Genomic DNA, 27,894 nt, shown 5'->3' on the forward strand with positions numbered 1-27,894 from the left:
CTGATAAGAAATGCTCTGTGAAGGGGAACAAAAATGGGGGAGTTAAGAAGGGTTAGTTGGGGGAGGAGTGAAAAATGTCCCTGTTTTCATCTGAGGAATAGCAGAAGGTCCGCAAGCCCCCTTCACTTTGAACAAGGCCTGTTTCACTTTGGAGGAGGTCTGAATAACTCCTAAATGGCCTGGTTCAGTTTGATATTCAAACTTTGTCCGGACGGACATCTCTGAATAGGACCAATGCATCCTGACTTGTTCATAAATCATTTGAGGTTAGGAATGGGAAGGTGTAGCCAAGTTAGCAGAGAAGGCCAAATTACAGTGGTACCTCAGGTTACATACGCTTCAGGTTACATACGCTTCAGGTTACAGACTCCGCTAACCCAGAAATATTACCTCGGGTTAAGAACTTTGCTTCAGGATGAGAACAGAAATCGTGCTCCGGCGCGGTGGCAGCGGAAGGCCTCATTAGCTAAAGTGGTGCTTCAGGTTAAGAACAGTTTCAGGTTAAGAACGGACCTCTGGAACGAATTAAGTACTTAACCCGAGGTACCACTGTATCTGCAGAGAGCTTTAAAAGAATCTCTCCAGTCTAGGTGGCTGGGCAACGAAATAGCAAGCATGCCCCAATATAATTATGTGCAAAGTGACTGGGTCAGTAAAATTCTAACATCCCATTTACATAGATGGGGTCTAAACTAGCAGTGATTAACTAGGAGCAATATCTTGAAGTTGTGCTGAATAGCTCACTGAGAACCTGAGATCAATGTGCAGCAGCTGTGAAAATTTAATGCAAGGGACAGAGGGACACAATTAACCATGGTGTGGCTAAAGGTGAGAACTCTGCTTTTAAATATTAAATAACATTTTGTGCTGAGACAGAAAAGTGCATATATGTGTCCTCTGAACTTGCTACTTTGCCTATCTTACACTTTTCTCCTTTTCAAAACAATAGCTTCATGAGTTCCTTTTCATTCTGAAAATGATTGGAATTCTTTTTATATATCTGCAAATGCAACTGCATCTATAAATTCCTCACTCCATTTTTCAAAAAATCCCTTTGACGTCTGACAAGGAGCTGGAAATATATCAATGTTAAGTTTTATGTATTTTCCCCCCATGTTACCCACATCTGCAGTTCCATTATAATCCGTCATTGGTAACATAAACAAAGGAAAATTGATCAGAAACATTGAGTCCAAGAAGCGGTTCCTTTTTACATGAACTTAGACTGTCTGTCTCAAAATGCAGATGGTACGAGCCTGTGTGTTATGGTATTCATCCTGCATTTTATGATGCTCAGCTTCAGCCTTAAGTCACACTAGTCAGGTAACTTCTGATGTGACGGTGCTTCCAGCCTCTCAGCAGCAGATAAATGTGGGGAACAGGGTGTTCATAAGAGCATGACTCTCTGTTATGCTCCTCTGATCCAATGCTCAGAGTACGCAGGCACTGCAAAATAATCTATCAGTTATTGAGGAGATGAAATGGGGGAGGCAGGATTTAATCCCCTCCCTGCTCCCTCTCCCTTTAAGGCTACAGCTGGTAGAACTAACGCAGCCAACCGTCTTACTTTAGAGGGGACCAGATTCAGAGTGGACAATCTTCCAAAGAGCAGACTATAGAGGTCTATCAGAGGACAGCTCTCTGTTTCAAATGCTGAAGAATCCAAGCTGTTTTAAAGATAATGAACCCTAAGAAGGGAGCACAGGGGCCTTGAGGTTGCTCATTAACAGACTGAGCAGGTATACATAGCTGTCAACTTTTCCCTTTTCTTGCAAGGAATCCTATTCGGAATAAGGGAATTTCCCTTTAAAAAGGGGGAAAGTTGACAGCTATGCAGGTATACAAGTCACCTGGAGAGTCTTCCACACTGCTGTGAGATGTATTTCTATTTTTTAAAAAAAAATAGTAATGATTTCTAAATTTGCATCGGTTCATATACATTTTCATATGCAAATCTTATGCAAACCTGTGTCCTCTTTTTGCCCAGTTTTTGGGTTTTTTTTAATGTGTGTGTTGCATTTCCTTTTCATCAACAATGCATAGGTTGCCACCCTAAATGAGATAGACGTTCATCTTTCAGATTATCTCAGGCTGCAAATCTGACATGTTCCTTTGCAGGGTCTCCTTTCATGGGTTTGTTCCTGTGAATTTGGTGTATAGAGGCTTCCTCTGTCCTGGAAGGGAAGATTAAGAGAGCCCTTTAAACTTCCCAGGATGTCTTTGCCTGTAAGGACAGTTTGTATGATGAAGTCATCCATGTCCTGTAGACGCAGGGACCTTATGCTTGCCACGGAACCAAGCACAAATTCAATCCTATCGTTAAATGCTTAAAACGGGCATGGGAAAAATATAGCCCTCCAGATGTCACTGAACTAAAATGCCTGTCATGGACTGGTTGGATGCAGAGGAGTGGTGGGAGGAACCGGCTGAGGAACCTCCAATGAAAGAAGGCTGAAAGCTGAGGGAATGGTGGTGGGACATTGATGAGTGGTTAGAGGAAGAAGGGGAAGAAGACTGGGAGGAGGAGGGGGCAGAAGCAGCACAGGTAACAGGGCTTAGTGAGCTGGGAGAGTCTGTAGCAGAGAGGCAAAATCAGAGGCAGAAGCCAAAGTTGGGGGAGGGAGGCCAAGAGGCAGAGATGATTCAGGCTGGTGAAGAGTCGTGCCTCCCCCTCCAGCTGCCACAAGCTCCCCTCCCCACTGGTCTCACTTCTGACAACGCCCACCATCCCTGGCCATTGGTCACCCCTGGTTTAAAGGATGAAACTTTCTCCATGAAAAAAATACATGAATTACCATATTTTTCGGTGTATAAGACTAGGTTTTTTCCCCTTTAAAAATAACGTCAAAAATTAGGGGGAGTCTTATACACAGGGCCACCTCCCCACATTTTCTTAAATCTGAGTCCCCAAAATAGGGGCGTCTTATACATGGGGGCATCTTATAGACGGAAAAATACGGCACTCAGTTCTGTGCAATGGTTTAAAGATGTCACTTGAATGTGGCCATGGCAGCCCTTTACTGTATACATCCAAAAATGAAATACAACGACATTGTAAAAGGCAGCTCCATTATTGTCTGTGACACAATGCAGAACTGCGGTGGGTAAATTTTACAGCACGCCATAAAATACATCTGACTGAAAACACATGCTGCTTTTTATCATTAAGGTGTATGTTTTTTGGGGGGGGGGAGGAATCCCCTGTTGACTGGGCCAAACGCCACAGAATGTACTTTTGATTTCTATAACAAATCACTAACGTAATCCCAGAGGGCATGGACGTAGCCAGGAGCGAGGGGGATAAAAATCAATAAAAATACATAGCAAACTGAGGTTCTGCCCCCACCCCCAACAAAAATCCTGGTTACACCCATGCCAGAGGATTCTGTAAGGCAATAAAATACTGGGAGGCATGGTGGCTTAATAGCAGAGCAGGTTGCAGCCTCAAGCGACAACAAGTCAATGTGTGTGATCGAGATTTTGCTGGACTACAATTTCCATCATCTGCAACTGTTAGCCATGCTGGCTACAGTTGATAGTATGGTGGTACCTCGGGTTACATACGCTTCAGGTTACAGACGCTTCAGGTTACAGACTCCGCTAACCCAGAAATAGTACCTCGGGTTAAGAACTTTGCTTCAGGATGAGAACAGAAATCGTGCTCCAGCTGCGCAGCGGCAGCAGGAGACCCCATTAGCTAGAGTGGTGTTTCAGGTTAAGAACAGTTTCAGGTTAAGAATAGACCTCCAGAATGAATTAAGTACTTACCCCGAGGTACCACTGTACTCTGAAAACTTTTGGAAAGCATCACTGACCAATAGGCATCACAAGCATAAGTATTCAGCATGCATTCAGCTGCACACCTGCCCAGGGCATGTGCTAATGCTGCAGGTTGAGAAGCTAATCAAATTCTTCCATCAATGGAAGCTACTGAGAGATGCCCTCCTGACAGCTGGGAATTTCACTCTGTCTCAGATTCCTAAGAATTGTAAGATGCAAAATCATTTCCACACTTTATATATCTGCATCCGCTGAACATGTCATGTGCCCCATATATATCAATGGCATAGTGGTAATCTTTGAAGTGCAGGAGCTCATCATGACAACCTATACAGCCTGTGTGTTCCTTTAACTTCCTAGCTAGATTAAATGCAAAATTTCAAGTTTTACTATTGCTTACAGTGTGACTGCAATCCTGTGCATGGTTTCCTGGAAGTAAGCTTCATTAAACTCAATGGTGCTTACTCCTGACTGCATAGATTTACTTGGAAAACACATTGAGCTTTAACAAAAGACCTGCATCCGGCTAAAATGCCACTTGCACCTTTTAATAATAATAAATAATAAAAATGCAAACCATATTGCTGAGAAGTGTGAGCATTAAACTGGTAGCATGAAGTAGCAAACCCCATCAAGGGAAAGAAGAAGAAGAAGAAGAAGAAGAAGAGGAGGAGGAGGAGGAGGAAGAGGAGGAGTTTGGATTTGATATCCTGCTTTATCACTACCTGAAGGAGTCTCAAAGCGGCTAACAATCTCCTTTCCCTTCCTCCCCCACAACAAACACTCTGTGAGGTGAGTGGGGCTGAGAGACTTCAGAGAAGTGTGACTAGCCCAAGGTCACCCAGCAGCTGCATGTGGAGGAGCGGAGACGCGAACCCGGTTCCCCAGATTACGAGTCCACCGCTCTTAACCACTACACCACACTGGCTCTGCTGGATTATTTTCCTCATTCTCTGACTTCATCTATGCTAAACGGCTACAAGCTGCAAAACTCAAAAGCTTCATTATCCCTTCATTCCCTTGCCAGAAGGTCCATCAGTCACTTTGATGGAGGAGGTCATTGCTCCTGCTCTGACGCAGCACTTCCCTGCGTTTCTCTTCCACTGCACCACTGGAAAATATAAGAACTTGCAACATGGGAACACAGGAAGCTGCCTTATATTGACCATAGGTCCATCTAGCTCAGTGTTGTCTACACGGACTGGCAGCAGCTCTCCCAGATTTCAGGAAGGGAGTCTTTCCCAGCCCTACCTGGAGAGGCCCAGGATTGAACCTGGGACCTTCTCCATGGAATGGAGATGCTCAACCACTGAGTTGCAGCCCTTCCCCAGAGGCTCAGAAGCAAGGACACATACCTTCATAAATGAGCATTAATGTGAACTCAGCAAACCCTTTTAGATTGTTCTTATTTGTGATCTACCTTGCCAACAAAGGTCCGTATAGTTAAAGCTATGGTTTTCCCAGTAGTGATGTATGGAAGTGAGAGCTGGACCATAAAGAAGGCTGATCGCCAAAGAGTTGATGCTTTTGAATTATGGTGCTGGAGGAGACTCTTGAGAGTCCCATGGACTGCAAGAAGATCAAACCTCTCCATTCTGAAGGAAATCAGCCCTGAGTGCTCACTGGAAGGACAGATCCTGAAGCTGAGGCTCCAATACTTTGGCCACCTCATGAGAAGAGAAGACTTCCTGGAAAAGACCCTGATGTTGGGAGAGATGGAGGGCACAAGGAGAAGGGGAGGACGAGATGGTTGGACAGTGTTCTTGAAGCTACCAGCATGAGTTTGACCAAACTGCAGGAGGCAGTGGAAGACAGAAGTGCCTGGTGTGCTCTGGTCCATGGGGTCACGAAGAGTCGGACACGACTAAACGACTAAACAACAACATTTGTGATCTCAGAAGTGGCAAGTACATGCATCAGGTATGTCAGAGCAGGATCAAGTGCTTGGCACAGAGACCTGTGCCAGCATTTCAAGCATATTATCCTATCCAAGGGCTGTGATGGTGCATACAGTTACACACATTAGTCTGCTGAGAATCCAGAAGATTTAAAGCTTGCGTAAGTGTGGAGAGCATTTCAGCAAGAGCTTGGAAACACGGGTCTCTCTCCCTCTCTGAGATTTGAATTCTCTGCAGAATGCTTATAATTTGAATCAAATGACCCTCTCAAGAAGCTGGGAAGAGATAAAATAAGAATGTTATTACCTGGAAGGAATTACAAAGCGAGCTTTCCAAGCTCCTAAACCAAGCAAAACATGAAAAGAAGCCGACTTTCCATTGCCATCTACTACTGAATATTTATCACTACCCCTGGCTCAGTGCACTTGAAACCTGGCAACCCAGAGTTAGCAGAGAGGTCAGAAGAGTCCTTAACCTGAAAGAACCTTATTCTCAGCTGAAATTTCCATTCCATGTACTGGCAGGGGCAAGTATAGAAACACTGTGTTACGGGTGCATGAGATCCCAAGAGCTTTTGGCACTCAACCAGGGTCCATGTTCCATTTGGGAAAATGAAGCAAGGCAGAGTCTGCAGTGTCTTTGAAATATGATTTATTTACCCATACTTACACCAGATGCTTTCAATGGAGGGCGATTTCACAGCGTTCACATCTCTGGAGGAGCCCAGCACTGGATTCTCAGACATCTCTGTGCCTCTCTCCCAGCCTGCCAAGATGGTTCTGGCCTTCACAGCAGCTCATGGGCTACTCCTCATTTACCTTTCTCCTTTCCAAGAACCCCTGCTCAAAGCATCACCTCCCCATCTGTCTGCTCACCACCACCACCACCCCTGTTATCCAGACCTCTATTTTTTTTTTTAAAGGACAATGGCTTTCCCTGTGTGACATCATTTCCCTCATCGCCTTGGGAACCTCCTCCCCTCACTGGCAGGACCTCCTGCCTGCCTGATGGTTTCCACTGTTGGGTTAGTGACTTACTTCCAGCACTTTTCATCATTCTTAACGAGTTCTATCTGAGGTGAGGTCCTGATGCTGAAAAGAAGCTTAGCCTGTATTTTTCACTGGTCTGGCATCTTCACTTCAAGACTCCAAATATTATCTAAATTCCACCATGTATTAATTTATAACATTCACTAATTCTAGCATTGATGGGTGCCCTTGCACCTCCAAACGCTGTTACCTCAGATCTGTAACAATACATTGCTGCCCAGAGTAGCTGGGCCAAGAAACAACAACAACAATTTTTTATTATTACATTTCTTTCTAACATATTAGGCATTTGCTGTATTATTATTATTATTATTATTATTTGTTGTTGTTTAGTCATTTAGTCATTTAGTCGTGTCCAACTCTTTGTGACGCCATGGACCAGAGCATGCCAGGCACTCCTGTCTTCCACTGCCTCCCTCAGTTTGGTCAAACTCATGCTGGTATTATTATTATTATTACTACTACTACTACTATAGCAGCAAACTCCTAATATGTTAGAAAGAAGTGTAAGTTTGCAACACCTTACTGTCAACATTTTGACATCCTAGATTAGATTGTGAAAAACCTGTAGGAATCCTGTACCAGCCAAAAGCCCCTAGAATGGTTATAGCATAGGTGCTCACCTCAGCTGTCAAAAGGTCAGGTGAGCCTCACTTCACCCACCACACCTGTCTCCATTTGCAACTGCACCAGGTTCAAAAGTCCACTGCCCTTTAGAGGTATAATGATGATGAGTTGCATCCAGCTGAATTTTCACTCAGAGTAGACACTAAGTGTCCCTGGACCTAAGTGAGTCACATCCATACCTGTCAATAGGACTTCTCTGAGTATGGCTATCATTGGAGACAACCTGATGACTTTACTTACAAAATGGTAACTTGGGATCATGTCCCCTAGAAGCAGCCACTTTGAAGATGTCCCTGTTAGCATAATTAAGATTAAAATTGTGTGAGTGTGTAGGCAGAGGGGTGGGTCGCTAGGATTAGCCACAGTACTAAAATGGGATGTTTCAGTCTGTTGGCTGAAATTTATTAGCTTAGGATCTCTAACCCAGCCGCATTCCTATGCAAAATTCTTGGTAAGCTGCCAGACAGTCTTCGCACAGCAGAAAATATTTATCCTGGTCTATGACCACTGGCTGTGATATGTATCTTTGCTTGCAAACATCTTGCAGGAAGAGGTCATTGGAGGGCAACTATAAGAAAATGTCATTTTGAGTTAATTGTGTGCCTTTTGCTCCAAAGTAATGAGGTGTCAGACGAATCTGAACACTTAACATGTGAAAACAAATGTGAGCAGCACCAATATGGCAAGTTAACATTAAACAGGGTGGGATGTCAGTCCTTTAGGGAGGCAGTGGGCAATCCCACCCTGTTACTGTATAAAATCCAAATAAACAGATGCATTAATGTTCATAAAATGTTATTGCAATCATTAAAGCAGTCATACTCAAACAGTCTGCAAAATTATCAGCCAGAAGAGTACGCAAGAGACTTCTCTTGTGTAGCTCTCACAAATTTCAAGGAAGTTTGCATGGAGAAGGTCTCTATGGGTTGTACCTAACTGTTCTGAACAACTCAGTGGTAGAGCATCAGATTTGCATGTAGAAGGTCCCAGATTCAGTCCTTGGCTTCTTCAGGTAGGGTTGGGAATGATTCCTTGCCTGAAGCCCTGGAGAGCTGCTGCCAATCAGTGCAGACTGTACTGAACTAGATGGACCATTGGCCTGGCTTGATCTAAGGCGGCTTCCCATGTTCCTAGAGAGGAGCCATGTGAATATACAAGCTGGGTTCTATGTTTGTATCTCTTGCTAGATAAGAGCCTCCAGATGCAAGCATAGAATCATAAGACTTTGCTATTGGACGTCCCACCTTTCAATCCCCTACTCAGTGTAGGAGATCCAGACCTGGCATATCCTCAACCGATGTATGTCTGACCTCTGCTTGAAGACCTGGAGAGAGGAAGAGCTCAACGCCCCACTATGTAATTGGTTCCATTATCAAACTGTTCTTACCATTGAGATGTTTTTCCTCATGCTCAACCAAAAACTATCTTCCTGTAACTTAAGTCCATTAGATCTGGGGCAGCAGAGTCCTTGCCCTCTTCTCTGTTACAACCTTGCCTGTAAGTGACAAGGGCCCTCTGTTTTCTCTTCTTCAAGATGAACACTCTTAGTTCCTTCAGCCTTTCCTCAAGGCACTTGCTTTCCCTTGACTCTCATCAGTGGCCTCCTCTGAGCAAATTTCCCAACAACCTGCGGAAAATGTGGTGCCCAGAACTGGGCTAGTTCAGATGAGTTCTGACTAGTGTAGGATAATGGGGTTGGTTAGTTCTCACGACTTCAAAACCATGGTTCTATTAATCATGCAACCTAAAATCACATTCACATTTTCTGCAGCTGTACCACTTGTGTTCAGCCTAGGTTCAACTACTATTCCAAGATCTGTTTCAAAACCCGTACTGTGCAGTTCAGCTTGTTTTCAGCTCATTTTCAATTTGTATAACATTCTGCATTACAGTACTCAAGGTGCTTTACTACTCAAATATACAACAGAAGTCACATTATCATCCTATATAACAACTCCAAGTATAACAAAATTCAGGAATCCATTTCACATATAGTACTGCAATACTAGATAATATCAACAACTTAACAGCTAAACAATAACAAAGAAATGCAGGTTAAATAACGGCAAACAATTTGCAAATAGCCATGGGATTGTACAGAATGCCCAGTGCATTCTTATTTTTAAGAAATTGCCTACATCCATAACTTTGCATTTGCCTCTGATGAATTTCATTTTTTTTCCTGTTTCAATCAAGTTTTCAGTTATGTCAAGGTTATTTTGATTGTTTTCCTGTGTGTTAGGTATCCCTCCTAGTTTTGTGTCATTCACAGATTTGATAAAGATTCCCTCCCTATGTCCGTCTAAGTCTTTGATAAGAATTTGAAGAGTACCAGACCCAATACCAGAGCCCTGGGACACTCCACTAAAATCCTCCCCTCCAATCTTATGAGAAGCCATTTATGAGCACTCTTGAAGTATGTTTTTCCAGCCAGCTGTTTATTATCTAGCCATTAGTATTACTAGCCATATCTAGTATTATTATCTAGCCCATAATTAACCAGGGTGCTAACTAAAATATAATGGGAAACTCTGTCAGATGCTTTGCTGAAATCAAGATAAATTGTATATCATTCCTACAGTCTACTAAGCTAGTATATACTGAATGGATGAGAATGATTAATCTGGCAAGATTTGTTCGGGACAAATCCATGCCAGCTTGTACCACTCCCTGCATAATCCTGGGGTGTGGTCTAAGGGCACATAATGCAGCCAACTTGCTGAAGCTAAGCAGATCCCGGGGCTGGCCAGTGTCTGGTTGGGAGACCTGATGTATTCCCCCTTGGATTGCGAAGATGGAAGAAAGGTGAGGATGAAATGCAGCGTAAAGATTCCTACAAATGGATTTACAATCTGTTCTACCAGTCTGTAAGCAGGTGTTGCATGTATGTTCTTACAAGCCAGCTTTCAGAGCTGTGTAATAGTAATATTATAATAATAATTGATTATTTATACCCCGCCCATCTGGCTGGGTTTCCCCAGCCACTATGGGCGGCTCCCAACAGAAAATTAAAAGCACAATAAAACGTCAAACATTTAAAACTTCCTTAAACAAGGCTGCCCTCAGATGTCTTCTAAAAGTCAGATAGTTGTTTATTTCCTTGACTTCTGATGGAAGGGCGTTCCACAGGGCAAGCACCACTACCAAGAAGGCCCTCTGCCTTGTTCCCTGTATCCTCACTTCTCTCATGGAGGGAACCGCCAGAAGGCCCTCGGAGCTGGACTTCAGTATCTGGACTGAACAATGGGGGTGGAGACGCTCCTTCAGGTATACTGGGCCAAGGCTGTATACATAGCCATGTGTACATAGCCGTCACCATAAAATCTGTGTTTGAGCCAGATGGGGTCTGCACCGTTCCACCTGGAATACCAGCGCTATAACCAGATCAGGCATCTTCTGCACCCAAACACCACTAATCTGGCCCATCCATTCAAGGTTCTCCTAAACTCAAGGACACTAATCACCCTTATTATGTTTAAGTGATCTTGTCGGGCTTGGTGATGGTGAATGAAAGAGCCCCTTTACCTATCTTTATCTTTATCTTTATTTTCTTGGATCACTTAAGAGAATCACTTGGTAGATGAAGGGAACGCAGTGGATGTAGCCTACCTTGATTTCAGCAAGGCATTTGACAAGGTGCCCCATGATATTCTTGTAAAGAAGCTGGTGAAATGCGGTCTTGACTATGCTACCACTCAGTAGATTTGTAACTGGCTGACTGACCGAACCCAAAGGGTGCTCATCAATGGTTCCTCTTCATCCTGGAGAAGAGTGACTAGTGGGGTGCCACAGGGTTCTGTCTTGGGCCCGGTCTTATTCAACATCTTTATCAACGACTTGGATGATGGACTCAAGGGCATCCTGATCAAATTTGCAGATGACACCAAACTGGGAGGGGTGGCTAACACCCCAGAGGACAGGATCACACTTCAAAACGACCTTGACAGATTAGAGAACTGGGCCAAAACAAACAAGATGAATTTTAACAGGGAGAAATGTAAAGTATTGCACTTGGGCAAAAAAAATGAGAGGCACAAATACAAGATGGGGGACACCTGGCTTGAGAGCAGTACATGTGAAAAGGATCTAGGAGTCTTGGTTGACCACAAACTCGACATGAGCCAACAGTGTGACGCGGCAGCTAAAAAAGCCAATGCAATTCTGGGCTGCATCAATAGGAGTATAGCATCTAGATCAAGGGAAGTAATAGTGCCACTGTATTCTGCTCTGGTCAGACCTCACCTGGAGTACTGTGTCCAGTTCTGGGCACCACAGTTCAAGAAGGACACTGACAAACTGGAACGTGTCCAGAGGAGGGCAACCAAAATGGTCAAAGGCCTGGAAACGATGCCTTATGAGGAACGGCTAAGGGAGCTGGGCATGTTTAACCTGGAGAAGAGGAGGTTAAGGGGTGATATGATAGCCATGTTCAAATATATAAAAGGATGTCACATAGAGGAGGGAGAAAGGTTGTTTTCTGCTGCTCCGGAGAAGCGGACACGGAGCAATGGATCCAAACTACAAGAAAGAAGATTCCACCTAAACATTAGGAAGAACTTCCTGACAGTAAGAGCTGTTCAACAGTGGAATTTGCTGCCAAGGAGTGTGGTGGAGTCTCCTTCTTTGGAGGTCTTTAAGCAGAGGCTTGACAACCATATGTCGGGAGTGCTCTGATGGTGTTTCCTGCTTGGCAGGGGGTTGGACTCGATGGCCCTTGTGGTCTCTTCCAACTCTATGATTCTATGATATGATTCTATGATTATGACTTAATACATGTGCTTTACTCCTAAATAGGAATAGGGACGTGTGTGGAATAGGAATGGAACATGGGGGGGGGGGGGGGCGAACAACTTGAAAGGCTGACTCTATGAACAGCAGTAGATAAAACAAAAGGAATATGAATGGAAGGAGAACAGAATAAATAATAAAGGGAAATGCAGCAAGCCAACAAAAAATACAATAGGATGTCAAGGAAAGCTAGGTTGAGAAGTTTATACAGAGACCATGATAGGATGAAAAATGTATATGAAAAAATGCATAAATAAATTTTAAAAAGAATGTATTATAGGAAGTTTCCTTATATCAAGTTAATGCCATTGGTCCCATGTAACTTAAGCATCATCTAAATTGACTCAGACCTGCTCTCTATGTCTTCAGACATGGACATTTCCCAGCCTTACCTGAAGATGACAGATATTGAACCTGAGACCTTCTGTAATATACAAAATACGCACTGAGGTCCAGTCCTCCCATGGTTTGTTGTTATGTCTGAACCAGGTCATTGTGTGACTTGGGATGGTTTTGTACCCTGCAAGAACAGCAAGATGCAAATGTGTGCTCATGGCTCTGCTTTCCACCACCCAGTGCTTTTTTTCTGGGGGGGACGCAGGGGTACGCATACCCCTAAACATTTTGCGAATCTTTGTACTTTTGTCCATTTACTCTATTTATTTCCCCCGATTTGAACTATAAAATGGTGATTTTCTTGAGTCAAAATGAGAGTACCCCTAAACTTTTTTTTTTTTTTTAAGAAAAACAGCACTGCCACCACCTGTTGTGTTACATGGAAAGGGAGGGAGGACTTGCAGATCTCCCTTGGGGTTAATGCACATCTGCTCCACATGAACCCGGATGTCATGTATCTTCCTGCTGTGTTGATGATGAGATCTCTCTTTTTTTGCATATTACAGGAAGCAACGAAAAGCAGAAATGCAGGTACATTTCTTCTCCCCATACACTTGCTTCTGTGAAAGTGTGTTTCCATAGGGCACTGTCCGGGGGCCATGGAAAAGCAAATGCTCTAAATCAGCCTTTCTCTACCTGTGGGTCCCCAGATGTTGTTAAACTACAACTCCCACCACCGCTAGCTAGCAAGGTCAGAGCTCAGGGATGATGGGAGTTGTAGTCCAACAACATCTGGGGACCCACAGGTTGAGAACCACTGCTCTAAATCATACATAGGTGGGAGGTGCAATTTTCCCCACCCCATCATCCACCTTTACATCATAATTTTTAGTGAGCATTTGTAGCATCTCCATCAGACTGTTTATTTAGCATTCAGTCTGGCTTGCTTCCACAAAGCTTATGGGGTTGTTAGACTATGGGTTGGAGCCAATGAAATCGTCCACCTGCTCAACTGGACTTCCTCTCCCCCGTGTGCTCCAGAGGGTTGGGGAGAATCCAGAACAAATTGGGGAGTGGGAGGTGGGGGCATGGAAAGAGGAAGCCCCATTGTGCAGGCGGATGTCAATGCGCCAACAGGACAACTTCACTGGACAGTCTTTCTGGAGCAGTCATTCCCCTTTTTTTTGCAGGGTGGTTCTATGACCATGATCATTCATCCTGATTTGTTCATGGGGTGTTTATACACTTTCCAGTTATTCATCCATTCATCCCACACTTTTCAATGCATATTCCTGTTGATCTTTTTTTTAAAAAGTGGACTTGTTGCACTTAGAGGGACAGAGTGCTTGAATCTGCTTTCATTGCACAAACCTGACGTGACGGTATGCGCTAGAATCCCTCTCATGAGTACTGTCTGTCTGGAGGTATCCGAGCAGTTGCAACTTTTGGAATGACTTTCCTAATAACAATTAGTATCAACATTAGCATTTTTATATAGCAATAAGGTGGTCAAAGCATTTCGTGTGCACTTTCTTTCTGTAATCTGCACAGCAGCCCTGAAAGATACATCAATATTATTACGCACATATTGCAGCTAAGGCAATACGTATACGCTACACACAAGTGTAACCCCTGGGGTGGTCTCCCACTGTCTTTCAGAAAGAAACACTACTTTGAGGGTGGTAAGAGCAAACAAACATTTCTTTTTTTAAAAAAAAACTACATAGAAACACACAAACATATTTAAATACATATTTTTAAATGTGTTTTCTCTCGAAATATGCATTTAAAAATGTATTTTGATACATCTTTCAAGCTGCGAGCTGCATCAGAATATTGGGGAACCCTGAAAACCAACAGACGAACAAGGCCTGATCAGGACATCCAGATTTAGTCAGCTTGTACCATAATTTACGAAGTCTGAATTCCTCAAACCTCTCTCCCTCCCAGCTGAATGCTGTTGAAAGCGATTGGTCGGTGGATCAGAAAATCCAGCCATGCTGCGTGACTTGTAATTGCTGTTTCATATGATGTTGCGCTCGCTGAGCGATGAACACCCATGAATGTCTGGCCCCTCCCTATCCCTACTTGCACAAGTCTTTGTTCCTGGTGACACAGAAATCCCCTCGCAGAACGCAAAGGAGGGGTGGGGACTCATGTAAAGGAGAGATCACTTTGAGGCTACAGTGAATGACATTCCTCAAAGTAAAGTGCTCTTGAGAGGCTTGCTTGTGCAAATAAATTCTCTTTCTTATTTGAACAAAGGCTAATCCTCCATCCCACTTTGGATGGGGGGGGCGGGGTGTTAGGAGCAAGCACCTTGTTTCCTCAAAATTCCTCCAGGTTGCCATGACCAGGACATCCCTGTCACAGAGGAAACAGAGGCCCTGGTGAAATGGTTAAGCAAACATATAGTTATTGTTGAGCTTTGGGGAAGGATATTAGATTACATACCATGAAAGCAAAACTTGTCTGTCTTCGGCCTTCAAGAACCTTTTGACTCTCTATTTTCCTGTAGTGCAGGGTTTAGTTTTGATTACAAAGCACCAAAACGTTCCGTTTATTTATCCAAGCATTATTCTAATATCAACTCAGCAGACCTACTTATGCCATCAATTACTCAAGCAGCTTCAACAGGAGTTCTGTGGCTACAGCGGAGAATGCGGGTTTATTTTTCATCCCTTAAAAAACAAAAACAAAAAAACAGGCAAGTAGAGTTCTTTACATGTGGAGTTTGGGGCTGTTTAAATGCATATGATTAATAGATGAAATCATGTCGCATGTTAGGAAAATCAGCAACAGGTGAATAAAGACGGGTGGTTGTGAAGAACTGAAGGAAACAGAAGGGAAAAGATGTGACAGACATTAAGTGAAAGATTCTAGGCAGATCTGGCTCTATCATTAGAGTGAAGCAGCTGATTCGAGGCATCATGAACAGTCAAATGGGTGGCTTTTTAATTTATTACTGTTGGGTTTTGTGAGGCCCCATATGGTGGTGGGACACCGAGGAGAGGTCACAGGGAGAAGGGTGGGAGAAAGGGCTGGATGCTGAAGGGGCAACAGGCTTTTGTGAGCAAGGTAAGCTGGTGACAGGGAGCCATTCAGACTCAGAGGCTGAGGCAGAGAAGGGGGCAGAGGCTGCAGAAGGACCCCGGGAACCTGCCTCTCCTTCTGCGACAATCTCCCTTTCCCCTTGTCTCCAAGGACACAAAGGGTCCATAGAGCGGAACAGAGATTACAGGTGCCCAAGTGAAGTTTGAGGCTGCTTGCAAAACATCTGGCAGAGGAGGAGCCTTAAAAGGGGTGGAAGGTGGAGACCGTCAATCCTGGCAACTGTTCTTCCAGGGCAAGTCCTGCCAGGAGGGTTGCGGAGTTGTACACTGACCATCTCTGCTTCTTGTGTGCTGACCAACATCTGAACTAACACCATTGCTCCATCCTGCTCTCCAGGATTTCAGACTAAGGACTCTCCCAACCCTATTTGGAGGAACTTGGGGTCTTCTACATGCAAAGCAGGTGCTCTACCACTGAACAAGAGCTCTGGGGGAAGCAGTTACTTCTTTTTGTCTGTCCTGAAATCTCCCACTATGCAGCTAGGCTTCAAGGATCGATCAAGATAAGGCAGCTTCACATCAATTCATCAGTGTATTGAAACCCACATGTCAAGGTCCATCCTTTGTTGTCACCAGTAGTGTCTGCTCAAAAACCCTCCTGTGGTGAGCTGTTGCCCTCAAACTGCAGAAACAGCTGTGTGTCATAAAGCAATTACATTGCTTAGGTTGTAACCCAACACTTTGCACTTGACATTTAGTAGGGAAAAACACTGTTTATACATTTGTGATTCAGAAATACGATCGGCATTGCATTTGTGCAATCGGCGAAGCAATAAAATTATTATTCCAACATGACTTCTTGACTTGCTTCCTTTACTTACGGGCTATTTATTCAAAGAAATTCTTATTATTATATTTGATATCATAATGTTTTACTTAATGCACTAGCAAATGAAAATGTCTCTCTTCCAGAACAGCCCCTTAGACCTCCAGACACGCAGAGTTCATACAGCTGGTAAGTGAAAGTAAACAAACACGGTTAAACTTTCGCACACTAAAATTTCTGAAGAGTACAGGAGTTTAAAACCAGCATTTAGAGACATACTTCTTATTATGAAGAAAGACAGCAATTTTATGGATACTTCTGGGGGCAGGAGAAAATCCTAATCTAAAATTTTAGATTCTGTGGATATATATAGTCCACATATTTCCTTTTAAAAGTTCTTCAAATGCCCAGCCCTTCTTCAGTTAAACCAGGGCCTCACTGGAAAAATATGTGTTTGGAAACTAATACATTAAATCATTAATTCCTATGCTCAGTTTCCAGGGTGCAATAAAATACAAAAATCCACAGATTTTATCAAAAACCCATACTCTGCACTTGACCAAAACAAGTCTTATGTTTGCTATAAATTTGTGCTGAATTTTTGTTTTGCTCAGTCGTACTTTTGTTAGCTGCCTTGTGCATGCTGATGGAAAGCTGGGCTACACATCTCACAAAACTGTCAGCTGCACAATTAATCAATCCATAAACTTATACACATATAGAAACAAATGTTCAGTATGTATTGACTTCAGGAGCTAGTAGTGTTCAGGTAAGCGGAGCACACTGTGACAATGGTGACGAGCACAGCAGAACGGCTCACCTGACACACTGAGGATGCGGCTCACAATAGTTTGTAAAGCCCTAAGTGACTCATTCCCCAAATGCACGTACCAACAGAAAAAGGAATCGGACCCCCGAGATTTAATTTGGAGAGTGGCAGACAGTTCTGACAAATTTCAGAATGTCACTGTTGTCCACATAGGTTTACTCTGAAGTTCTGTGGTTATAAAACTGGAAGATTTGGGGTTTGCTCAGAAATAGAAGGCATTCTCCAATTTGGGGGTGGAATAGTTGTTTTCCATGCATTTCTTCTCAAAATTTGCTTTGGACAGGTTTCACACCACTCAGCCAAAATCTCTGACAAGATTTTGCATTCTCCAAATGTTGAGTGTGTGGATAGAGTTGCCATTAATGTAAGACATGAGGAATGTATAAATGAAAAACATTTTAACGGCTTTGCAGCAGAAAAAAAAAGTTTCAACAGCTGCAACTTTACCCATCTCTGTATCTCAGTGCCAGGAAAAGTTGGCACCTGTTGAATTTCTGTTAAAGTCACAGAGGCCCTGGCATTGTGTGTGTGTGTGTGTGTGTGAGAGAGAGAGAGAGAGAGAGAGAGAGAGAGAGAGAGAGAATCCTAGATTCTATTGCTCCATTTCCAGAAGGCAATCTGTCTAGAAGAATTAGCTTGACTTTGAAATGAAGGTTTGGAATGCAAGTGCCTTCACAGAACTGACAGAACTAAAAACTTCAATCTTGTTATAAAAATATAGGGACATAGCCAACTAAACAGTTCCACCGGTACAAGGAGTTTTAGCTATGCACTGGTACTTCCCTAAACCTCTGTGACCCCAAAATCTGTTCCTGGGCTTCTCCCAAATCTCCAGAGCAGATTTACATTAGATGGTTCAGGTTGCACTTGCTTAGTAATAATAATCCCTCTGGAATGCAATGGGGCTTACTTGTGGCAGGAGTGGGGACCATCAGACCCGTAGGCCAAATGTGGCCCTCTAGGCTTCCCTTTCCGGCCCTCAGGACTCTCACCAGGCCACACCTCTCACCAATCCCATTCCACTCTCTCCTTGTGTGGTTTTGCTTGGCCTGAACTGTTATAATGCTTCTTGCTCGCCTGGATGAAGAGAGGTGTTTTTAAGAAACCTCTGTATGGTGTATGTAGCCTCCTGTAGAGCCAGTGTGGTGTAGTGGTTAAGAGCGGTAGTCTCGTAATCTGGAGAACCGGGTTCGCGTCTCCGCTCCTCCACATGCAGCGGCTGGGTGACCTTGGGCCAGTCACACTTCTTGAAGTCTCTCAGCCCCACTCACCTCACAGAGTGTTTGTTGTGGGGGAGGAAGGGAAAGGAGATTGTTAGCCGCTTTGAGACTCCTTAAGGGGAGTGAAAGGCGGGATATCAAATCCAAACTTTTCTTCTTCTTCCTCTCCAAAGGGAAGAGTCACATACATTGCACTTTTTGCCCCTAGCCATGTTCACCACTGGTATTCAGCCCCCATAAGAGAATGTGGCGCTTGCGCTGTCCTGGATTGCTCTCTGAGTCCGGTTATTCCTCTATGATGCATAACACATTTCCCCTTTCAATGAATTTCTTTTAGGGCCATCAACAGTTGAACAGGCCCCTAAGGCCCAGCTTGCTATGCAGACATCTGTGGCTGATTGTGTTTATCTCTACATGCTCAGGAAACCTTCACCCCCCGATTTCTGCTCATCAAAGCCGCCGCTAAAGGCAGACGGGCAAACTGGGCTGCTTTCCCCATGGTCAGTTGGCAACCCTGGTTCCTGTGGCCGTGATGTAACTGGAATGATGAGAGCAGGTGCTCAACCGCATATTGGATATGTTAGGCTTTTTCAAGCCCAATTGTTGCACAGGAGGGGGGTAATTTACAGCAGAGAGGTTGCAACGCATAGGGAGGGAAGGGTTAGCAGTTGCCTCCCCAGTTACACCCCTCCCCTGAAAATATCACATGCCTGCATTAATCAGGCTTTTAAAAAGCTTCCATTGGCAGTAATGGGAGCTTCTTCTCATTCTAAGAATTGGCACACTGTTTTTGGTTTTTTCCTTTAAAAAACAAAACAACAGCACCCAAGTTCCAAAAATCCTTACAATTTGAATTAATTTACAGCTAGTAAAGCATTTTCTGTAATGGCGCTCTCTCTCTCTCTCTCTCTCTCTCTCTCTCTCTCTCATTTCATCTTATTGCACATTCCATGCCCATAATTATTGAATATTTCCCTGTTCTGCGGCTGTTAATCATAAAAAAGGGCTTATTAACATTCTCTTTACTGCTTTATGGTTTACACAGACTCTTACAGGGTTTGGGGGTGGCAGAGTTGGCATCGCTTAAAGGTCTTGCTTTTTTTCTTTAACAAGCTACACAGTGAAAGCAGAGGCGTTAAACGAATCGAGGGAGTGGTGATGAGAGTAAACGTCACAATCGAGTGGATAAGCTGAGAATGGGTGCTTGTACCGCCCTTTCCTGGTCTGACGTGAGACACACCCCTCTCCTTTCTCCCCGCCTCCCCAATTGAGTATCGATAGAATAGAATCAAGATGGTGCTAATGAGGAGAAAAAATTGAGAGGCTGGAATGATGTTCCCTTCAGAAACATTATACCGCCTGGTACTTTAAATTCTCTAAGGACCTGAAGTCTGTTATTGTTCCTCCTGGGAGGTCCATTTATACTTAACACACATCTGGCTTAATTAGGCTGACAGCTGCTGCAGGTCCTTTTGGACAAGCTCCAGGCATCAGGGTGCATTAGCATTTGTCTAATGGTTTAACCTTTCATAATCTGATCTGCATGGCAGAAATGAATTAGAGAGGGAAGATTTATTGCTCGCTAATGTGTTACGCGCACCCAACATGCATATTGCAGGGCATCCAATTCAGGGCACATGGACCCTTGAAATGCAAAAGAGGTGTCTTTTTCGACCTTTGCTGAACAATTTAAGACCTCGTCCTACGCAGACTTACTTGGGAGTAAGTCCCGCTGATCTCGGCGGGGCTTGCATTTTGTGTAGACGTGTGTAGGATTGTATATACAACAATATAAAAGCTGCAAGCGGAAGAGAAAAGAAAGCTCAGCTACCAATTTCCTTATTATAATTTTTTTAATGTGTAATTTAAGAAATGCTCTTTGGTAAACAGGTTAGTTTTAGTTGCTGCAATTTAAGCAGGGAGTAGCAAGCACAGAAGGTGGTCCAGTGTAGATTTATGGTAATAGTTCTCATAGATATAGTCCAGATGTGTGAGAGGTTTTCTATTCATTTATACAGCAATCTGCTAACTCCATTGAGGACAATCCTAAACCCACGTATTTTGAAGTAAAATCAACTATCAGCAAAGTCAAGTGTTGTTCTTAGACTGTACCATTTCAGATAGTACAGAGATGGCATGATCCCATCTTTGAATAAGCACCCCAAAAGAGAGAGGGAAGAAGAAGAAGAAGAAGAAGAAGAAGAAGAAGAAGAAGAAGAAGAAGAAGAAGAAGAAGAAATCGCAGCTCCCCGCCCCCCACCAATCTGATCCACGGCCCCAGGTTTACCCCTACACAATCCAGGTTGACTTGAGAAACATACAACTCTAATCCAGACTCAAATCAATTTGGGGTGGGGGTGGGGCTAATGCCCCCTTTTGTACACTTTCTCAAAATAGGTGGCACTTTCTCAAAATGGTCCTGCCAGCCCAAAAGGTTTGCCAGCTCCTGCAGTAGGCGGTAGAATCCGGAGGTAACTGAGTGGACTGTACCACTTCGGCTTGCCCTGCTGAAACCTTCCCCACCTCAACGCCTCAAACCTCTTCCCCACAGCTGTTTGCCCACATGGCGCAGCACACACATGACCAAAACTTGGAATAAAAGCAGCAAGCAGGACATTCCACTCCCACCTTCTGGCTGTTGACTCTAACTGATTGACAGCAGCTTTCTGGGATTTCAGGCAGCAATCCTTTCCATCCCTACCTGGAGATGCTGAACCTAGCACCTCTTGCATGCAAAAATATGCGCTCTGCCACTGAGCTGTGTCCTTTCACAAAGATCTGCCACCGGCTATGTAGATCCAGCCTAATAATTCCACCCTAAGCATACTCACTGAAGATAAATCCCACCAAATTCAACGAGATTTGCTTCCAAGTAAGCGTGTCTAGGCTCTAGGTGCACTTCAGCTTGAATGCTAGCTGTAATATTGAGGAAACATAGGATTTAGCTTAATTAGATTGTAGATCAAATTCTACATGATCTTGCAAAGCGCTTTTGTGAGGATTTTAATATTATGTGAAAATGCAACAGCACCGCAAAGGCATTTATAAATGTGTTAATGGCAACCACATGCAAGAACTGGAAATGGGGGTGCAGAGGGGGGGAAACAGAGTATATGATCTCTGTAACAATTTAGGTATATTAATCTTAGAAACAAAAGCAACAAGATCAACAACTTTTGAGTTCGCAAACACTGTGAGCTGAAAGCCTCCCAAATTCCTTCTCCAGATTCTGTTATGAAAGTATTTTCCAGTTCAAACAAAGGACTAATTGTCAAGACACCTGATAGGTTAAGATTTTTTTATTTTTTAAAGTTTGGTATGTTGGTGGAGGAGGTTACTCTGGGCTGCATCCGTCATAACTTGTTCTGGTAAAGCACACACAGAAAAACAATCAATTGATTTATTCTATAAAAATGGAGGCGGCCAAGTTCCATATTAAAAAAGGGGGAACTCCCTCAACCACATGGTAGTGTGACGCAATTTGGAGATTTTTATTATTTTATTTTATTTACTGAAAATTGATATAGGGGAAGGACTAAGGCACCAACCCACAGAAAAAATCAGAGGGAGCTTCTTTTCTTTTTCCTTTCTTTTCCTTTCCTTTCCTTTCCTTTCCTTTCCTTTCCTTTCTTTTCTTTTCTGGAGAGGGAGGTTGCATTTTAGACAAGTGCCTAATCAAATTTCAGGTTTAAGGCAGCAATTGAATCAACAGGCTTTGAAATGAGCTCGTTCTGGTGCCTTGGTTTATTTTTAGTTCAAAATGGCTTTGATCCCTTACTAAGGATGGAGGAGAAATTCAATTTGGTTCTCATCTGGAGGTGAACCTGCTTCTTTCACACTTTCTGAAAAAATACATAAGCTGCCATTCAAAATTCACACTTCTCTGAATTTTGCAGTGCAGCTCTTCAACCAAGTAACGTGTACCAAAAATACATATACCATGGTGAAACATGTATAAAAATGCAAATATTCATAAAACTAGCTTTCCGAATTGCATTATATTTGGGGGAAATTCAGACAGGAAGAGAGAGAAGAAGGCAATAAGCTGCTGATGAACTTTGATGTGGAAATATGGAGAAGTGAATATAAGACTGGAAAAATTAGAAACTGGGAGAAACCGAACACAACAGATTTGCCCATCCCTAAAGCCTCACTTAGTGATTAAACATAGGGGCTGTGAAACAGGAAGTTCCTGGTTCAAATTATTTCTCTGTCATGAAACTGCTCTCTCCCAACCTCGATGCCACACCTGCAAAATGGGGGTAACCATGTTGACTATTACCATTACAGACCTGTTGTAAGGACTGCTGAAATAATCTTTGCCAAATGCTTTGAATGCTCGAGTGTTACGTACTTTATGAGTGTGGTGATTGTGCTGCCCATAGAACGGCTCCCTGAGCTTCATGTCTATATTTTGTGGTTTTCAGTTCTCATTGTTTAGCTACCTGGAAGTCTTTTTGAGGAAAAGTGGGGTAATTATTCTCAAATGAAAATCGAAACAGTGAAATCTGAGAATGTTGGGAGGCTGTGAAATTGAACTTCTTATTTCTCTAAAATACATGTTTTAGGTGACATCTCAGGTTCTGAGTTGTTGTTGTTTTAAAAAAAACACCTTTGTATGTTTCAGCTATTTTATAAAGGAAATGTGCTGCAGCTACATCTAGGTCAAAATTTTCCAAACTTGTGTCTCCACCTGTTTTTGGACGATAATTCCCACCATCCACTGGTCCTGCTAGCTAGCGATGATGGGAGTTGTGGTCCAAAAACAGCTGAAGACCCAAGTTTGGGAAACCCTTATCTAGGGATAGGGGACAAATTCAAATCACTTGAACCTACTTATTGTGAGCTGGACCATAAAGAAGGCTGATTGCCAAAGAATTGATGCTTCTGAATTATGGTGCTGGAGGAGATTCTTGAGAGTCCCATGGACTGTAAGAAGATCAAACCTATCCATTCTTAAGGAAATCAGCCCTGAGTGCTCACTGGAAGGACAGATCGTGAAGCTGAGGCTCCAATACTTTGGCCACCTCATGAGAAGAGAGACTCCCTGGAAAAGACCCTGATGTTGGGAAAGATGGAGGGCACAAGGAGAAGGAGACGACAGAGGACGAGATGGTTGGACAGTGTTCTCAAAGCTACGAATATGAGTTTGACCAAGCTGCGGGAGGCAGTGGAAGACAGGAGTGCCTGGCGTGCTCTGGTCCATGGGGTCACGAAGAGTCAGACACGACTAAACGACTAAACAACAGCAACATTATAAAGGGAGATATTTGCACTGAAATGTCACAGATTGTCATGAGAAACAGAGAACTGTCATCCCTAGCTAGACCTATCCTCCATTAATTTGCATTATCCTTTAACAAATCTTTCCAAGCTAGCGGATTCATGAATTTATACTTTACTTCAGTGATACTGTGAACATTCTCACCATGTAAAGAATGTTGGCATGGGATGTCAGTAAGGGTGGTGGTCTCCCCCCTCCTGACAGGAGGAAAATGCTGTACTCTGGCCAAGCACATTTTAGGAGTACCTGTAAGATCATCCTGATATGCAAATTGATGGACCGGCTAGAGCCATTATTCCAAATACTAGCAAGTCATAGTCATACCTCTGGAATGACGTTTGATTTGAGGTAGCCAAGCATTGAAATACCAGACAAAGTGTGGCTCTTTTTACCTGGCTGAACCAAAGGAAGACACATTTTTGTAAGCTGTGCTGTGCTGGGATGACCCTATCTAAGGTGTTGGTCCTTTGGGAGACAGAAGGTTCAAGCAGGTTCACCTCTTACCTCAAGACGTTCTCTCCTTCTTAACTTTCACATAGTGTTCTGAGCCTCCCCCTCCTCCTTTCCTTTCCTTCCTTCCTTCCTTCCTTCCTTTGTAATCTCTTACAGAGATTCTTGCAGATACAAAATAGGAGGGAAGTTGTCAGGGCTTCTAAGGGGAATATGAAAAACATTGTGTCCTGGCCCAGGAATCTTGCACACATAGCCTTCCCAACTGGCACTTCTTTAAAAGCATGATATTGGATGGGCGTAATTCAAAATCTCTAGTCTTGTTTTTAAAATAAAATAAAATTGGTGGTTTAACACAACTATCAATCGATCATGCCTTTAAGTGGCATGTCTCTGAGTTAAATTCCCAAGCTGTTTTTGGAACATAAATCATGTTCACACCATACATTTAAAGCACTATCATTCCGCTTTAACAGCCATGGAGAATGCTGGGAACTGTAGTTTGCTCAGGGTGCTAACCCTACAGAGCTGAAGTCCCCAGCGCCCGTAGCAAACTACAGTTCCCAGCATGCTCAACAAGAGCTAAAGCAGTATAATAGTGCTTTAAATGTATAGTGTGGCTGTGATGTCAGTTTAGGAGATTTTAATGTTTTCTACACCCCTGCTCCCACCTTTATTTACATTCTAAGCTCCTTGCAGCAGAGAGCTGGGCTTTGCACCTGTCTACACTCTGGTTTTATACAGAGGTTTAATTTTACTTTGCTGTGCTGGTTTCCCTTTGATCCTTTCCAAACCACCTGCATCTTTCTCATTTGAACCTCTTTCATTTTTTTTATTGTACATCACTTTGAATATTTTCAGGAGAAAAGTAATTAATATAGCAATTATAATATCATATCACTGGCATTCACAAAATCCATTCTATGTGAGCAGTTTTTAAATTTTCCAACCGCTCAAATCCGTGTGTGAATCTGAACTGGTAATGAGTTTTGAGAGCCATTCCTGCCTCCAACAAAATGAGAATTCACCCCATCATAGCTTTCTTCTATGTCACCTTTGATTATCAACCCACAACACAATTATGAATTCTTTGCTTTATTGACAGCCTCAGTGCCCAAGCTGGATCTGTTATCTCCAAGTGTAGGCAGGAGATTGTCTTGGCTTCAACAAGACAGACGGTGCCATGATTATCACAGAGCCTTGTAATTACCACCTGCTACAAATTCTTTGCATCTCTTATCTTTGCCACAGATGGCGCACTTTCAATAGTCCATTCATTGAAGCAGGTGGAAAAAGAGATTAAGGTAAAGGATGCAACATGGGGGGGGGGGGACAGTGGCATTATAAATATCACAACAGCTTGCTGTGTGACGCAGGAAAATTGTTGCCTCTGCATGAAATGTGAGAAAACAACCTGAAATCGGTTTGCCTACAGGTAATGGAAATTAGACTTCTACGTTCATTTCCTCCATTGCAAATTCTTCATTCCCTCTTTTTCCAAACATAAAAAGAAGGCATCAGTTGACTTGGGAAAACTCCTGGTTTTGTATATGCACACCTTTAGTACATCTTTTTTTTTTTTTGTGGGGGAGACTCTAAGGAGGGGCAGAAACCTGCAATGACCCAATGAGGAATGATCATATTCCATAGCCACAGATTACTGGGAGGTATCACTCTAGCCAGGACTATTGAAGTGTAGCAAGCATACGAAGACAAAATGCAGCCATGTTCAGCATTCTCAGAATTTTCATTCTGAGAATGCTGAACATTCTCAGAATGAACAGTCAGTCTGGTGTAGTGGTTAAGAGTGATAGACTCGTAATCTGGGGAACCGGGTTCGCGTCTCCGCTCTTCCACCTGCAGCTGCTGGGTGACCTTGGGCTAGTCACACTTCTCTGAAGTCTCTCAGCCCCACTCACCTCACAGAGTGTTTGTTGTGGGGGAGGAAGGGAAAGGAGAATGTTAGCCGCTTTGAGACTCCTTCGGGTAGTGATAAAGTGGGATATCAAATCCAAACTCTTCTTCTCAGAATTTTCATTTGGTACTGTAATGGGTTTAGGGGTTGCTCATGCGTAAGTTGCCGCCACTCCTGGCTAGGTTACCTGGTTAACCCTTTCTGACTGAGCAGCCTCCAGCATCGTGACTGTCTCAGTCGCTGGCAGAATCCGTCAGTGAGAGTTTCTTAAACCTTTTCCAGCATAAAAGTTGTTTGACGCCAAGTCTCCTCCTACTCTCCCTGCGCGGAAGTCTTCTGCGCAGGGAGGGTGTGGGCAGCGGAGTACCTGTACTCTCTCCGCTGGTCTCCAGCGAAGAGTCTTGGAGCCTCCTCCCCGATTCCCCCACCTGCCCCCCTTCTCCACTGGTGTTACGCTGATTTCCTTCCCCAGCAGATGGGCTGCCTCTCTCCCTACTGGGACCCTCTCCTGCATCCCTTTGGAGCCTTCCATCCGCCTCTAGCTCCAATGGCAGTTCCCTGACAGGTACTTCCTCTGTCTTTCAACTGTTCACACAATTGATTGCATGTAAGTAAATCTGTGTGTATTACTAAACATACATACATATGGGCTACCTTGAATATTCCTTTTATTCCCTGTTACAATATCACACCAGAGTCAAAAAGTAACCTCTGAAAACAAACAAGTGTGTGTCCTTAAATTTTCAGGAGGTTTATTGGTTAAAGGAGCAGATGACTAAGCAACTAATCCAAACTCTTGATTGCACTAGGACAAACATTCCCCAAAAATTTCAGTTATAATCCAGCCAGTCAGGCTGCTAAAAGCATTACAAAAGTTTAAACCAACTCTCTTCCAATTTAGGCACGGTTCCCAAAAGCCAACTCTTGTGCAACATGACCACATTCAGTCTTTGGATGAGTTTCCAAGTGTGGAAATTCCTTTGTTGCATCACCTTACCTTGCGCACTGCCTGGGTTGTTGTTTTCAAAATGTTGTTTTTAAAAGAGCCCTGCCACTTCCTGCTGTGAGTTTGTCTCACTTCCTTCAGTGTTGTCACATATGACAATATTTGAGGAGGGAGAACGTGTCGTTTTGCCTCACCTTTTTTGTCCAGATTAAGATGAACAGAATAGCAGCAGAATGTGGCTGCTACACAAATCTTTGTATGTGGGTAGCACTGGTTGTTTCTGTTTTATCTCAGTGTTCTGGATCTGTTAGTAGTTATTACTTTGGTTGTTCTAAGGCAGGCATAGGCATCTGTCAGGGAACTGCCATCGGCTCAGAGGCGAGAAACAGAAGGGCAGTTGTGTTACAGGGAGCCTCCGAAAATCTTGCAAAGCAGTTCCTCTTCCGGGGAGGAGGAAAGCCCCACCTCCAGTGGAGAAGAGGTGCAAGGACCAGAGGATGCTAGTAAGAGCCTTAACACCGCACCTGAGCAAGCCGGAGAGGAGGGAAGCACGCCCTTGCCATCACCCATCCTGCACAGTAGTCTGAGGCACAGGGAGGGATGGAAACGGTTGGGGGTAATGAAACTTTTATGTTGGGGGAGGTACAAAAAAAGACCACTCCCAGATTCTGCTAGCGATTGAGCCAGACATGAGCTTTGGGGCTCTTCACTGTAAATAGTTTGCACCAAAATAAAGCCTGTAAAACATAGGTTGGAGTCCTTCCTGGTTACTCTCAAGCAACCACAACAACACCTGACAGCATCCTTCGGCCCACCAGATGTTTTGGACTACAATTCCCATCATCCCTGACCACTGGCCCTGTTAGCTAGGGACCATGGGAGTTGTAGGCCAA

General features: G+C 43.6%; 1 protein-coding gene and 2 long non-coding RNA genes across 4 annotated transcripts in view; 2 read left to right on the plus strand and 1 right to left on the minus strand.

Annotated features, from left to right (window-relative positions):
* Positions 1–6,482, minus strand: LOC308476557. Its single transcript, XR_013985953.1, has 3 exons — positions 6,348–6,482; positions 1,967–2,174; positions 1–15 (listed from the first exon to the last, which is right to left on the minus strand). It is a non-coding gene; the product is annotated as an uncharacterized lncRNA (long non-coding RNA).
* The window catches only part of LOC308476583, a 141,388-nt gene continuing 117,962 nt past the window's right edge, over positions 4,469–27,894 (plus strand). Inside the window, exon 1 of the long non-coding RNA XR_013985979.1 lies at positions 4,469–4,600. This is a non-coding gene — a long non-coding RNA (uncharacterized lncRNA). The remainder of the gene's footprint in view (positions 4,601–27,894) is intronic.
* Positions 5,509–27,809, plus strand: LOC308476531 (uncharacterized protein). 2 transcript variants are annotated; one of them, XM_081004221.1, is made up of 6 exons: positions 5,509–6,755; positions 13,045–13,069; positions 16,504–16,546; positions 25,392–25,444; positions 25,517–25,575; positions 27,338–27,809. In XM_081004221.1, the coding sequence occupies exons 1-5, from the start codon at positions 6,325–6,327 to the stop codon at positions 25,556–25,558; spliced, it is 594 nt and encodes a 197-aa protein (XP_080860347.1). In that variant the 5' UTR covers positions 5,509–6,324; the 3' UTR covers positions 25,559–25,575; positions 27,338–27,809. The 2 variants fall into 2 exon arrangements, 1 of the variants encoding a protein (XP_080860347.1); XR_013985924.1 differs by lacking the exons at positions 16,504–16,546; positions 25,392–25,444; positions 25,517–25,575; positions 27,338–27,809 and adding an exon at positions 14,295–14,662 and having other exon boundaries at positions 6,668–6,755.

Source organism: Podarcis pityusensis, assembly GCF_964106645.2.
Source record: "Podarcis pityusensis genome assembly, chromosome: 4".
Taxonomy (NCBI): domain Eukaryota; kingdom Metazoa; phylum Chordata; class Lepidosauria; order Squamata; family Lacertidae; genus Podarcis; species Podarcis pityusensis.